The 15,862-nt window shown below is 36.0% G+C and overlaps 1 protein-coding gene across 5 annotated transcripts; it reads right to left on the reverse strand.

Moving 5' to 3' along the window:
• Positions 1-278: 278 nt before the first annotated feature.
• Mp (collagen XV/XVIII-type protein multiplexin) lies at positions 279-13,512 on the reverse strand. 5 transcript variants are annotated; one of them, XM_017908433.1, is made up of 14 exons: positions 13,462-13,512; positions 11,755-12,124; positions 10,003-10,385; positions 7,757-7,768; positions 7,349-7,453; positions 3,105-3,369; positions 2,787-2,861; positions 2,543-2,637; positions 2,359-2,451; positions 1,798-1,920; positions 1,683-1,697; positions 1,033-1,227; positions 790-905; positions 279-654 (listed from the first exon to the last, which is right to left on the reverse strand). In XM_017908433.1, exons 1-14 carry the CDS (start codon positions 13,501-13,503, stop codon positions 360-362), a joined length of 2,184 nt encoding a protein of 727 aa, XP_017763922.1. In that variant the 5' UTR covers positions 13,504-13,512; the 3' UTR covers positions 279-359. The 5 variants fall into 5 exon arrangements, with proteins under 5 accessions (XP_017763922.1, XP_017763918.1, XP_017763919.1 ...); XM_017908429.1 differs by having other exon boundaries at positions 2,787-2,900; XM_017908430.1 differs by lacking the exon at positions 7,757-7,768 and having other exon boundaries at positions 2,787-2,900.
• Between the last annotated feature and the right edge of the window lie 2,350 nt (positions 13,513-15,862).

Raw genomic sequence — 15,862 nt, forward strand, 5'->3', positions numbered from 1 at the left:
ATTCGTATAAAGCGTAGGTTAATGACTCGCAATTACGGTTATAACCTTTGGAATTACAGATAGATTTTACGCTGTATAGAAATGAGATGATCACTGTTCGCATTGCATCTGACATAGATCAATTTTCCTCTGAAATCCTTTCCACATTTTCTCCTTTTTATTTTATTTACTGTTTTTTAATAGCTCATCAAACAAGAACAATACAGGATGAACTCATCTCGATTTCTATTTATACAACGACACTGTTGTTTTGTGATTTACGTATGTTAAGAGGCGGAAAGAGAGGTTAAGAGGAAAAGAGTGAGAGAGAGAGCGGGGGGAAGAGGAATAAAAAGGCAGGCAGAAGAACGGTAGAAGGGTTAGTTTTCCATCAGAGAATCCAAGTACTCCTTGTAATCGTTCTCCGACATTTCGTCCTCGTCCTCTACAACATCAACGCTTCTCCTCCTTCTTGTGGTCTCGCTGGTTACTTCTATACAAAGTAGCGCGAACTTGTTGTCGCAGGAATAACGAACTTGTTCCAAGAGACGTCCTCCTGTTAACGGTGATCCTAATCCGTAACGATCTGAACTGCTTGAATGCCAAGCGTCGCAATACGTGTCCATTGCTCGGTCTCCTAATTTGTGTGATCCGTGCCATGCAACCTTTTCTGGCCTGAAAAGTCGGGCAAATTTAACGTTAACTAACTAGTATATTAAAGTTTATGTATAAATAAAACTCTCATGCAATTATTAAACCAATAATTTCTATTTTATTACAGAAAAAAAAGTAAATTAATTGCACAATTACCATGCAAAGTCGGTGAGGATGTTCTTTCCATTGAAGCTATAGATTCTTGGGTTTTGTGAGAAGTAGGCTCCATTTCCGTTAAACATCTCCTTCCAGGAATTGAAAAGAACATCTCCCTGAAAGATCGAAAACGAATGTCACATAACATGCACGATACATTTATGGAAAATTATTTAGAAACTTTAGTGGATAATTTTGATGAATAAACCGAGGAGAATCGGTGTATTTTAGATTACGAATTACCTTTATATTAACGATAGGTAATTCCCGGTCTGCAAGTTTCACGATGCTGTCAACATTTTGAACCCTGGAGCTAAGGAATGCGCGGAACGTAGCCCTCAAACCAGCTCGCTTTGCTTGTCGATAACAAGCATAGTCAGCTCCTCGTATACCGTGCATGTCTCCGGTAAATGGTTCGTTCAAAGCAGCCATTCGTAGCTGAAAATTGTAATATCGATATGACATTCTTGTAAAAATTCGTGTCATGAAATATTTAGACAAACATTTAGACTAAATATTTATTTAAATATTTAAAATACGATTAACAAATTGGCGTTGAATTTTTATATGTAAAATAAAATAGATTTTTAAGCTTTGTATACCAGTCTGTGCAGATACATAATGGAATAAAATATACATCTTTTTTATACTTACAATTCAATTTTTGTAAGGTAAATGTGTTCCATTTTGTACTTACATTTTTCATAATATAATACAAATTTGTACTTCAAGAAATTAATGTAAAACATGTTAAATAGGAAATGAAAAGTCGTGTTTCCTTTTTTCTTTAACTTCTAATGAAAATGAAACGAAGTGATGAATTTCTATGGAAACCTAAACGAAAAATATAAGAAGATGCTAATGTTAAAAGATTAATCGTGTTAATATCTTACCATTCGTGGATACCACTTTGCGGCAGGAAGAAAATTTAAGCGAAATTAGGTAATACATTAGTCCACGTCTTATCGATAACGTTTTACACTCAACAGGATTAAGATAGAAACTCACCCCCGTTCCGTCTGCTTTTATGGGTATCTGGTTGATCAGGTTGGAAGCCTCGAAAGGTGGATTCGCTGGAGGCGGTGACGTGGTCGGTGGTGCGGGTGTAGTTATTGGTAAAAGCGAGCCCAACTACAGAACATGGTATAAATATTTTGAATTAAACTGAAGAGATAGTCCGGCAAATAAATGAGTACAGACATTACAGTTTTATATTAATAAACGATGTACAAAGTACGAGATAATTATCGCGGAAAAAAAAGTAATTGCGTTTGATAACACACTTTATCATATTCAACAAATTTTACAATTTCTATTTTTCCTCGATTCAAGACATTTAACAAATGCAACGAACATTACTAGATGGTGTGCGAATAGTTATCATCCCATTGTTCTATGGTGATCCTTCGGTGATTAAATTTTACAGCTAAATATTTTATTTTAACGATTTCTGTATAGAAATACGTACTTCTGTACATCGCTCAAAATTTACACAAATCCTTTCAGCCAATCAAAAAATATTAAAAATTTTAGACGAAGGTGGAACAAACAGAAAAATGTTCTACTAACTGCAATGTATTGCCAGCCATTGTTCACTCTGACGAGCAGCGCTTGTTCGTCTATGATATAAGCTAATGTTCCAACTGGGCTCACAGCAGACATCTAAAAATATAACGAAAATTAAAGCATTTATGTATGTTATTCGAAGTTCTATGCAAAAATAAATTTTTTTAACAGCAGTAAAATGATTTACCTTCGTCATGGCTTCGGTATTTTGGAATGTCACTGCTCCTGGTACGATCTTGGTCGTGCTTTCCAGATGTCCTCTGGTCGCAGTGGTTGCAGCACCTTATAAAAATTTTATAGACAATTAAGAGGTATTTTCAGAGGTACATTAAACGTTACTACAAAATTTGTCGCATTTAGAACACGAAGAAGATTAATCTGTCTTTTAGAAACGTTGTTCCATCGCATTTTATATTTAATGACAGGATTACCTAAATGCTCCTTTAGTTCCCTCAATTGTTTTAGTTCTTGCAGAGCCTTCAGTTCGTCTAGACTAGTTCTGGGTCCTTGCAGCGTAGGAAACAGAACATTTCGTGGATTTTTTTCTAACAAAACATGATCTTTTTCATTACTTTAAACTAAGTATCTTATGCTAATTTAATTAGGAGTAAAGATAATTTAAATATGAAAGAATAAATAATTTTTGCATTTTTAAATACTTTTTTTAATATTTAAATATTAAATCTTTAAAGCTAAGTGTTTCATTTGTATTCTAATTACGTTGTCAATGTATATCGATATATCCTTACCTTGTCTAACACCGTAATAGTCTCTTTCACCATGGATATAACTTCTGACGATTCCTGGTTTAACGTTCTGACCACTTATAGATGGTCCAGGTGATCCTGGTGGTCCTGGAGGTCCTGGAGGACCTGGAACTGGGATATAATTTCCCTGAGACGGTGGTCCAGGTGGTCCTGGAGGTCCTGGAGGTCCTGGAGGTCCTCTTTGACCGTCTCTCCCAGGCTGTCCCGATATTCCAGGGAATCCGTCGTCTCCCTTATCGCCTTTTATCTAAACATAACATAAAATGTTAAATATAAAATATAAGATTAAAAATATAAAAGGTAAAATATACAGTCGAAAATATAAAATATAAAATATATAAAATATGCATATTGAAACACGAGAAATTCGCAACAATGTCTTCTAAAATTATTACAGGTCACTTCACCCGTAATTTTCCAATTAAGCCACATCCCGACGAAGTTAAACAAGTGTACGGATACCTTTGACTCGTGGCGTATATTTCATACAAAAAAAAAAAAGAAAAAAAGGAAAAGAAAATAGAAAAAGAAAAGGAAAAATTCATACACTTGAACCAGTTTCGCCAAGTGCAAATCGGTATAAATCACGGTACGTGTCTTCGTCGGCGCTGAGCCGTTCGAAAGCGCAATAAAAGCGTGGAGTTTGCCTTACGTTGGCTCAGCTTTTAAACCAAAAGCGTGGGGTGAATTAAGCCCTGCCATGCGCATTCGTCGTTCGTCGCTTGTCATGGTTACGATGAAATTTCGACGAATTTCTGTTTGGGACGCCGAATAAATCGAGCCGGGGGCTTCGCGGGCTGACAAAGATGAAAAAGAAGAGGGTGCAGCCGGGAAAGAGAAAGTGAAAAAAGGAGGGAAAATTGGGAAAAAAAGGGGTCGGAAGGAGCGTCAAGCGCACACTTGCATTAATTTCCGTCACACTGGCGCGTTCTATGGCTTGCTCAATGAGACTTGCCGCTGTACACGAGGTGATCTACGAGCACTGTTACAAGTTTCGCGAGCTTCACGAAGTGGTCGTTCCGACTAAAAAATGTTCCAGCTTGCGCGTTCGTAGTAGAACTCGTACGAGCGTTTCCGCTTCGTAACAGTGATTAAACAGCCCAGGGAAGGATCAAATCGAATCGTGACGGGACAGAGAACAAGTGGAAAAGGAGGATGAAGAATGGGGAGGAAAAATGCAGGAACTTGGAAGAAACGTTTGACAAAATGCATTATTCGAAACATAAATGATTATTAAATATAATGTTGTTAAAATATAAACTCCCGTCTAACTTTTAAGATAAGAATGAATCTCCTAATGTTTTCCCTTTTCGTATAATACTTCATTTTAGAGCCAAAAATAAAGAGAGAATAAAAATATTTTGACATATATATACGTATCATGAAAATGTATGCTATGGGGGTACGAATGCAGTTCTAGTTTATAAAACATATATGAATTATTAAATTCATTGTTAATAACAAATTGTTAAAAGCATAAATTAATAATAAAAATTAAGGAATCAAGAAATTCTTGATTACTGTAGAAAACAGGTAATCATTAACGAAAATGTATACTATGGGGGGTGCGAATGCAGTTTTACTTTGTAAAACATATATAAATTATCAAATTCATTGTTAATAATAAATTGATAAAAGCAAAAATTAATAATAAAAATTAAAGAATCAAGAAATTCTTGGTTATTGTAGAAAACACGTAATCATTAACGAAAATGTACGTTATGGGGGGTGCGAGTGTAGTTTAACTTTATAAAACATATATAAATTATCAAATTCATTGTTAATAACAAATTACAAAAAGCATAAATTAATAATAAATATTAAAGAATCAAAAAATTCTTGGTTATTGTAAAAGACACGTAATCATTAATGAAAATAAAAATATTTTGACATACATATACGTATCATGAAAATGTATGCTATGGGGGTACGAATGTAGTTTTAGTTTATAAAACATATATGAATTATTAAATTCATTGTTAATAACAAATTGTTAAAAACATAAATTAATAATAAAAATTAAAGAATCAAGAAATTCTTGGTTACTACAAAAGACACGTAATCATTAACGAAAATAAAAATATTTTGACATATATATACGTATCATGAAAATCTATGCTATGGGGGTGCGAATGCAGTTCGCAATTATATATTCTATATTCGCAATATATATGCTATATTCGCAACATAACTTTTGATTGATTATTTTATTATAAATCAAAAGTTATGTTACGAATTATTTTCTTTGATTTGATTATTTTACTATAAAACATGTATTTTAATTTTTACAAATAAAATATTTAATTCGTTACACCAGTTATATATAACTGGTTCCTTCATCACGCATTTTCCTCAGACAAACTTTTTGCAAAATATGCAAGTTTGAGTGGTCTTATTACCGGTGCACAATCCTATTTGACATTTTTTTCGTGATTGGGAAAATTATATATAAAATTATATATTAATTAAAATAATATTAATATAATATAAATATTATTTAAAATATATCAATTAAAATAATTAAATATATAATTAAATAAAATGATATATTAATTATATATCAACCTGGCAGATGCGAAATTTCGCGTGGGGTAAAATGTTTTCCAACGATACGACCCCTGATGCAACGATTTCGAGGAGTTTGTAACCCAGTGCTCGTACATCACCGTGCACATCTCCACTTCGACCTTTCACCCGATACGAGACAGGATAAAAATGCATCCATTATCTTTATTCGTTCTCCAACGGCAAACTCTTCAGCTCTACAGCCCTGATATCTCTTCTCGTATTATTTCTGTTTGCGAGATATCATCGCAGAGTTTGCAAGATTCGCGATAGGATCTTATCGGGAAATTCCTTCCAATTTTCCGCCGACTGCTACGTCTTCTACCCGTCATTTTTCTTAGCTCCTAGCAGTTCCAGAATAATTAAAGGTAAGCGACGAGCTCGGAGTCACCGCCGGATAACTGATGTTTAAAAATACGAAAAGATAGAAAACGTATCGCGATCTCTTGTTTTCTGTTTCCGATCTAATTTAAAATCCGCGGGACTGAAAAAATAGAACGAATTTTCGATATGCCTGTTATTTTAAGAAGATTAATTCCACGTGCGCGATTCGAGACCGGTTGGATATTCCGAGGAAGTTTCGTTGCATGTTAAACGAAACACTGGAAAGTTAAAAATGATTCGCGTGATTCGCATTTTTCTGCTGTAGATAGATTAAAATAGAAACGACGAATAGAAACGTAGAAGTTGCTGATCGCAAATTTTTCCCATCGAGACGAGGAGAAAAATAATGTCTGCTCGAAAGCGTTAATTTTGTTAAATTCGTGAGAAATTGCAAAGATCATAAACGACGTGAACTCACGTCAATAGTTCATGCGTTAACCCCATGTGCTACGTTTTACAAAGTGTGCATTGTAAAAGCAATTAATTTTAGTTACTATACAGGACTTCTCAAAGGACTAGAAAAATGTTTCAAACAACAGTTGCTTGATATCAAAGAGTGCATGAAACGTAGTAATTAATTTCTTGTTATTTCACTTTCTTATTTAAAAAATTAATTATGGCATTGCGTGTATCCCTTTGATATTACATGTTGAAATATACTTTTGTCTAATAAACAATTTACAAGTAATTTTAATTAATTTCAGGTAGTAAATGATTCACTCGCCTTGTATATAAATAGTTACAAAGGAAACACAGCATATCTTATTTTATAATTAATTTTAATTTTGTAAATTAAAATTGTATCATTAATTTGAATATAACTATAATTCACCATGAAAGGTGAAAATAACGCAAATAAATAAATTGTAATTGCAATTTTAATTGCACGATGAATGTTTTGCTTATTGTAATTTAACCCTTTGCACTCGACAAGTTTTTGGCTAAAGATGAGTAAAGGTTCAAAGATTTTCTGTTATAAAACTGACGACATTTTTTTGACCAGTAATAAATAAGAAATCATGTAATAATTAACACATAGAATTATTTCATTTCGGTACCTCTCACACCGTTACATTATCTTAAATTTGACATATTAATTAATATCGATTTTCGAAATTTTATCAAATGGTGACTGAAGGGTGCCTCTCGAGTGCAAAGGGTTAATTTAATATCAAAAGATTATGATCAGTTAGATTTATCGTAGCACAGGAAGTTAAATGGGATTAAGGTTACATCGGATGTTCAGATTTCGAGGAGAATTTGTTAACTGTACTTACGCCGACAGAAACTCCATAAGGGTTAGGTGTGGCAGGCTCCCCTTTTTCTCCCTTGGGTCCCAGTGGTCCAACAGGTCCAGGAAGTCCGGGCGTTCCAGGACGACCCTGTTGGAAGTAGTTACCGATACATAGAGTTCATGTTCTATCTTCCTGTTCATGAATATTCCACGTTCATTAAATCTTTAATTAATCTCGCGTGCAGCTCAATCTAGTATACAATTTGTTCCCGATTACCGTGATTTCTAATTTTATCACTCGATTATTACATGGTTCACCGGGATAATTGATTTACCGACAGCTGTCAGCTGCAAATTAGTCAATGGAATTTAAGTCTCATCGAAAGGAGAACGAGTCAAATTTCCTCAGATTTTTACTATTAAGGTAACGCGAGTACCGTGTAATACTCACTTTCATGGCGTTCTGTGCGTAGCATTGAAAAAGACATATGATTTTAGACACTGATTTTTAGGCAATTAGCAAGGGATGTGATTCATTTGAAACGTGCTGTGCATAACAGAAATTAATTCCTCTGGCCACTGAGTAAACGTTACTTTATGCCTTGTTGGATTACAATTTTCAGAAGATGGGAGGAATACAATTTTTGTGCAATTCACTGTGCAACGTTTACTTTCAGCAATGTAACAAATGTTAATTTCCAACTGATAAGTACTCAACTACTTAGATTGGACTTATATTAAAGTACTCTTATCTTATGAACCTTCCTGTGCTTACTGATTCCAAGGATTTTAAAAAGTAATAGAGACTACATATGTAAAAGGAGTAAAAAGAGATAAGCTTAAATCCTGTGACAGTTAATGAAATGTATAAAGTTACGGTATTTTATCATTACCCTAATTTACGTCGAACGCTATTAAATTTGTCAAGCTTTGTTAGCTTGGAACAATAATGGATAATTCGAGTATTGACCACATAAGCGAAGAATTCAGTCATGGTAGCGTGTCTGACAGGCTTGCAGATTCGTTGACTTATACTTGTTCATTACGGGGGTAAGGTAGCCACTCGCCAATTAATCTAATGCTCTGGAACTCGGAACTGCATGACCTCAGAGTTGTGGAATCCGTCAAAAGCCACCACTATACCGTGAGACCTTACAACTTTATCTAGCCTGTCAGATACGCTCTCAAGGTTCAGACAATTATTACTCCTTGCTTATGGATATTACAAAGTACTATTTACATTGTATATAACTTATTATCTTAAGAAAAATACGATAAAATACTGTAATTATACAAGTTTTAACAGCATTTAACCCTTTGACTATGGAGGACTTTGAAACGCATCAGCCGTACCATAGGAATCCATTTACAATTTTTTATTAGGTGTGCATTTCTGAGAAATTATTGTATACTTAAATAATAATAAAAACAATACATTCCACTGCCTTAAAACAACATTGTTTATTTCCTTGTATTCTGCATTAAATGGTTACTTAGTACATACTTAAAATTTAGCAGCAAACAAAACTTCTGAGCGCCTTTAGGCGCCTACAGTATCACAAGTGCAAGATTTCTAAGCGTCTTCAGGCGCCCACAGTAGTCAAAGGGTTAATATTATGAGAACAGAGTTTATTTAATACTAAAACTATCAAACCAATCAAAATGATCGTTTCCAGATATATCATCAGTTACTGAAAAAGTGCAGCTATTTCTGACTTTTATGCACAAAAGGCATGCATATCTGTATGCAAGATTATTGTAGTAATCTTCATCATGCTACTTTAATCATTATTATTTGTATACCAGTATTATTATAAAATATTAATTAATATTATTAATAATTTAATCATTATTATTTGTATATCAGTATTATCTGTAACCAAAGTATATTTGTAACTATTCTATATCAGTATTATTTACACAAAAATTTGCTGATGAGTTCTAGCATAGATAATTTATATCTGGACTTTCTTATCTGTATGCAAGATTATTATAGTGAACTTCATCATATTACTTTAATCATTATTTGTACATCAGTATTATTTGTAATCAAAGTATATTTGTAACTATTCTATATCAGTATTATTTACATAAAAATTTGCTGATGAGTTCTAGCATAGATCATTTATATCTGAACTTTCTTATCTGTATGTAAGATTATTGTAGTAACCACATCATACTACTTTAATCATTTTTATCTGTATACCAGTATTATTTTTATATATTAATTAATATTATTAATAATCTAATTATTATTATTTATAACCAAAGTATATTTGTAATCATTGTATTATTTAGCCAAAGATTGCTGATGAGTTCTAGCATCGATCATTCATATCCGAACTTTTCATAATCCTCAGAATCACTCCGGAAAGCTTCACTGTCTCACAGCGACATAACATTCTTCGCTTCTATTCATTATCCTCCATCACCTCGGATAAATTGCAACCAAAATTGCATCTCTCCCGTACTTCCAACAAGATCAAGAACTTGAGCCAGGGCAAGAAAAGAGGTCCACAGCTTGCTACAACGTGACACACACACAGGATTAAATAACACGTAGCCATTGGCGCGAGGAGCGATAACAAAATAATTTTTCGAAAGCCCATTTTCCTGATGGGGAGGAAATCAAACGGAAATAGAGGGGTTGATCGATAAAAAGAGGAGAGAAAGAGCATAAAAGGAGTTTTCTCGTACCACCCATCCAGGTAACCCAATTTCTCCAGTGGCTCCCTGCTTCCCAGGTGGACCGGGAGGTCCAGGGCGTCCTCTTCTGCCCCTCTTCCCCTCCGCACCCTTTTCACCCTTGATGGTGATGTAGTCTCCGGAGCTGGCTATAGCTGTAGCTCCTGGCGGACCTCTCTCACCTTTGTCGCCCTTTGCACCCGCCAATCCCTGCACTCCTGCAACTCCGTCCTTGCCTGGCTCGCCTTTGTTTCCTTGAGGTCCTTGAACGCCATTCACACCAGGAATTCCGGCTGGTCCGGAATCACCTTTATCTCCCTTCTCGCCTTTCGTGCCCTTGTCTCCTTTGTATCCTCGTGCACCACCTTCGCCCTTGTCGCCCTTTTCCCTTAACACTAATTCATTTGACACGTTAGGCAGAGAAATTATTCGTTTGAGCTAATGTAGAAGAGATGGGGATCAGATAATCTTTTGTCTCTTTTCCCTTTTGTCTCGAGATAAAATGAAGAAGGTGGAAAATATCTGAGAGTGAATGTATGGGACATTGTTGGCGGTTCTCTATTTCTGGGAAACACGTTGTTGAAATTTCCTTGAACGCTGAAGTTACAATCGTAGAATTTGTTGAAGTTGAACACGTGGCTGGTTGTGTTTGCGAAGTCGAGTTTTGCGAAATTTGTTTTTATTGCAGTGAAATTAAATGTTAAAAATAAACTGCACATCCTAGACAGGTGGGGGCGATCACTGCTCTTTCATTTTGACTTTTGTTACACTTTAGTGTCTTTTGTCTCATATATTCTGGAAATGACTGTGAATTATGTTACCCTAAACAGTTCAGACACGGTTCTAATTGTACACCAGTTCAATAAACATATTTTTCCACCATTTCCACTGGATACGTTGTTTTTACAATATAATCCCTTAATAGTTTCTTTCAATTTATTTTTCTCGGAGTGGGTATTTGGTTTGTGGGATGCAGCTAATCGTATAGATAATGGAATTTGGAAAATTAATCACTTGGAATAAAATAATACCGTGTCAGAAAGAATCACTAATTTCAAACACTTGGTTCGAAATCTTATTAGAAATATATATATACTAAATTCCATGTCTGCGTAATTTTGTGTTCTTCAATTATCAGTAATCCTATCACACTAGAACTACTCACACAGTCAAAATGGCTGGTCCCAGAATTTTCCTTTTTGCAATCACCGAACACACACACCTGCTTTAAGAATAAAACTGCTATCAACTCATATTAACCCTTTACGCTCGACGATTTTTTGGTTAAAGAAGGGTGCAAGTTGAAAAATTTTCTGCTTAAGGCTGATATTTTTTGAGCAGTAAATAAGAAATCGTATAATAACTAACACCTAGAATTATTTAATTTCGATACCTTGCACACTGTTATATTATTTTAAATTTGATATATTAATTAATACCGAGCTTCGAAATTTTATCAAATGGTAACTGAAAGGCACCTCTCGAGTTTAAATGGTTAAGAAAGAACTGTAATCAATATATTCACTCATATTCATCGTACCGTTGAAATTACTATAACCTGTGCACGTTATAGTTAGGTGCCCATTAAATATCGATAGTTCTAGTGTTAAATATACCAGAAATTTATCGAGGAGCGGTAGAGGAATACCAGAGAACACATATGTGTTCTAATTCTCGTTCATATTATCTTCATCTTTTTATCCGATTCGAATTAATTATTTAATTATCTAAAATACATAAGAAGGATCGATGAATTAATCTTACTTGACTCAGCGACGTTCACTCCTCCAGGACCGCTTAATCCAGGCATGCCTGGTGGTCCAGGTGTTCCCGGAGGTCCTGGTTTCCCTTCTGGTCCTGTGTCTCCTTTGTCACCCTTCTCGGCCGGTCTTCCATTCTCACCTGGTGCGCCAGGAAGCCCCGGTGCTCCCGGAGCACCAGGTTCACCTTTGAATCCCTGAATTCCTCGAGAACCTTCTTTCCCGTGATCGCCTTTTCCGCCCTTGTGCCCTGGTTCGCCTTTGCTACCTTTGGCACCGGCGATACCTGTCTCTCCTTTTGGTCCTGGACTTCCTGGAAGGCCTGCGTCGCCTTTCTGCCCTGGCAATCCTGGTCTCATGGCGATGCCTTCGGTCTAGGAGACAGATTTCGTTTCAGATTAATTTTCATCCACACGGCAAGGTCGGTCTATACACTTTGGAGCGCTGCAGGGTTTATAATTTGCGTAATCTTTATGTACTTTTGAATAAGAAGTTCAAATATAGGATCTTTATTGGAATACGAGATATACAGAGTGTCCCCAAAAAATGTATACACACTTTGCGTGATTATAAAAACAGTATATATTTGGGATGGATTATGGTAGTAGAACTTTAAAATATATTTACGTTTTTCAAAGTCTAAAATTAGCCATTATTTTAAATAGGTTGTACCTAAAAAAGAAAAAATAAATTAGAAAGAATAAGGTATACGATTTATTGGGACACTCTGTATTTGCGACGATATCTTTTTTAGGCTTTCAACCATTTGCATCCAAGCGCGGAATAATCCGCGAACCACGACTGTCTCCTGTCACCGAGCGCGGAATAATCCGCGAACCATGACTGTGTTCTATCACCAAGCGCGGAATAATCCGCGAATCATGACTGTGTTCTATCACCGAGCGCGGAATAATCCGCGACCTGTGACTTTTTAAACGCATATATGCGGCGCTCCTCCGCAAAGGGTTAATGCTTGGAATTTTCATCTGATTTCCATCACAGTGCAAAATAAATACTCTAAGGTATTCTTTTAACATTTTTGATATTATTTACAAATATTATTAACCCTTTACACTCGACGATTTTTTCGTTACAGAGAAATAATAATTCGAAGACTGTCATAAAGTCGACGATATTTTTAAAATGGAAAATAAAAAATCGTATGCAAATTAAGATAAATTAAGAATTATGTTACTTCGACATTGCACGCATCGTTAGGTAATTTTAAATTTCATATATTAATTAATATACATCTTTAGAATCTGATTAAATGGCGACTGAGAGTCGCCTCTCGAGTGCAAAGGGTTAATGCTTGCAGTTGTCGTCTGATTTTCATTATCATTGGAAATAAATGGGCAAATATTTTCGATATCATTTATGAATACGCATTTTATCCAGTAACGATTGCATTTTAAAATATTGGCAATTGTTCTCCGCAACTACGACGCTAATGAATGGAACTTTTACCAAATCCAAAGAGACATCGAATGACATTAAAGTTTTAAAGCGAGCTTAAAGCGTGGGATGCATTTTAAAATACGAAGAGGGGAAGATTTGGTAGAATGCAATTGTCGTTCCAAATTCATCACAAAGTTCAGCGATAAATTTCAGCTCGCCACAAGCTGCGAGACGGAATGCCCGTAGCATACCGGTGCAATCTCGAAAGAAGCTTTCGTACCAAAGTTGCTCTAAATATGAAACTATTACTCACCCTATAAATGTCTCGGGGTTTCCAACTGGGCTGCATGCGCATAATAGTCGAAATTTCTCTGTTTAATCATTGGTATAAGGTCGTAAAGCTAAAAGCAGTCGGTCGACCCGATGTGCCACCTGCTCGTTTGTATCGTCTAATGGCCGTTGACGAACAATCGTCGTTCGAGCAATTGTCTCTAGTGTTCAATTGAACCATTATCCTGTGCTCGGTACCTGTTTGCAAAGCAAACAGCTGATCGGGCCTTTTATCGAGAACTTATGACAGGTACGAATTACTCAGCGATCGAAGGGCCTCACTGAAAATATACTAAACTCGGGAGACAACGCGATCGTGAGACTTAAGGAAGCTGAAGGTAAATACAAGTGTCGTTTCTAAGTGTCGATTCTAGGAAAAATAAAAAGGGGTCGTTTCGATTCCTAAAATAATATGATGCACTTGATGAGGAATAAGGAGCATGATGTTAATTTTGAACGAGTTCTTCGACTCTTGAGTACGGTTGGTTTGACAATGGTTTAATTGAAGATAAGCCCTTAACCGTTTGAGTCCCAAGTAGCGCTTGAGGCTTTCGGAAGAACACGGTCGAGAAACCCTGAACAGCGCGATAACGCTTGCCTTAATCGAGTGCAACGAAGTCCAAACGGCGCGATAGCGCTTGTTTAATTGTATGTCGAGAAATCCCAATCGTCGCAATAGCGCTTGTTGGTAATATGTGACGTACATGCATCAGCAAAGTTGAGCGCGATCGCGCTGCTTGGGACACAAACGGTTAATCACTGACATCCAGTTTCTAAGCTTTCGGAAGGGTATTAGGTGTGGTAGTCTTCAATGTTTTGCCAATGCATCTTTCAATTTTCCATAACTATTTATCACGATTACTCGTTGCAGCGACCAACGTTTGCACCCTCATCGCTATATGGGAAACGGTGGTTTTCACGAGTCCTCGGTGAATCCTCGACTTCCTATAAATATAAGTTCCTATGTTCCTATGGTCCTAGGTATCCCCCGTCTAAGATAGGACCTGATATAAAGCCTTAGTGACGAGTCCACTACTGGCAGGCCCAGGGCGAAACGCATCCCTTCCTTTTCCTTTCCTCCCTTCTAGCACAATCGCTACATCGAGAATAACTGCGACAAGTTAACTTCGACAACCGTGAGAGAAGACCCCTACAGACCTTTTCTTAAGAGTGACACCGATTTCTCGGCGTCAGTTCCACTTCTGCATAAAAAAGCTCGTCGAAACCCGAAACAGTGCCTTTCGTTTATTGATACCTCGCGATATCCCATCGAATGAAAAATAAAAAATAGGTAAAAATGGAAGGTGAAAGGGGAAAGAAGAGCAGACACAACGTGTGGAGAGTGAAAGAGCATCGATCGATATCGCGTTTCGTGCGTTTAATTTCGTCGATGATGGTATCGGATCGTTCCAGCCGATGGACGCACGTTTATTCGACCGTTTACAAGTCCCGATGTTTCCGTAACCGCAAACGAATCGAACTGCCTTTACTTTCTACCCTTCCTTCATCTATCCCTGCACGAAAGCCTCTCAGAACGCCTATTTATCAACGCCATCGATCGCTTGCTTATTCGTCACGCCAGGTTCTTAAAGCTTTTCTACCAACCAGTTTCCAACTTCCAGACTTTCTTCGGCTATTGAGAGGTTCGTATTCAACGAAGGCATCTTTCATTCCGTCTTTCTTCACTCTTTTATCCGGTAACGGCCCGCGTGCAGTATATTCCCAGTCCATCTCGAATGATCAAAGAGGGATGAAGATAGTTTGGTAAAATGTGGTTAGTTGATTAGGAAATTTTGCTTCGAGAGGTTATATTCTGGAGTTGGTTTCGGGACATGATAATTCTATATTTTTCTGTTTATAGTTGCGAGAAAGTGAAGTAGATTGATTACGAATATGAAGATTGCGAGGTTGGTTACGTCTCCCGATAGCTTCTAGGGAATAATTGGGGGAATTTTAATCCACGAGTTTGGTTAAAAGAAAGAACATCGGTCCTAGGGAATATTGTACAATAGAACATTAATTTGCGAATTTGGATACACTTTAAAGTTGGTTTCTGAATGTAATTGCGCTTCTGTTTGCTTACTGTTGTGGAAAAATAGAGTCGACTAAATAGGGATGTCAATTTTGCCAATTTGGTTACATTTTTGGATAGTTTCTAGGGAATAACGTAAGAAATTTTAATTTCCTAGTTTAATTACGTTTTAGAGCACGTTTTTAACGAACAATGATTGAATAGTAGAATAATTGGTAAAAGTTACTGATCTTATAGAATATTTCAAACTTCTGCTTTTAGTTTTACTTTCAATTTTTAATTATTTCTACTTTTACTTTTAATTGTTTAAGTTTTAATTGTTCCATATAGAGGAAAAATAATTTTCTTTTAT

This window comes from Eufriesea mexicana, unplaced genomic scaffold, assembly GCF_001483705.2.
Source record: "Eufriesea mexicana isolate 0111107269 unplaced genomic scaffold, ASM148370v2 scaffold10819, whole genome shotgun sequence".
NCBI lineage: Eukaryota > Metazoa > Arthropoda > Insecta > Hymenoptera > Apidae > Eufriesea > Eufriesea mexicana.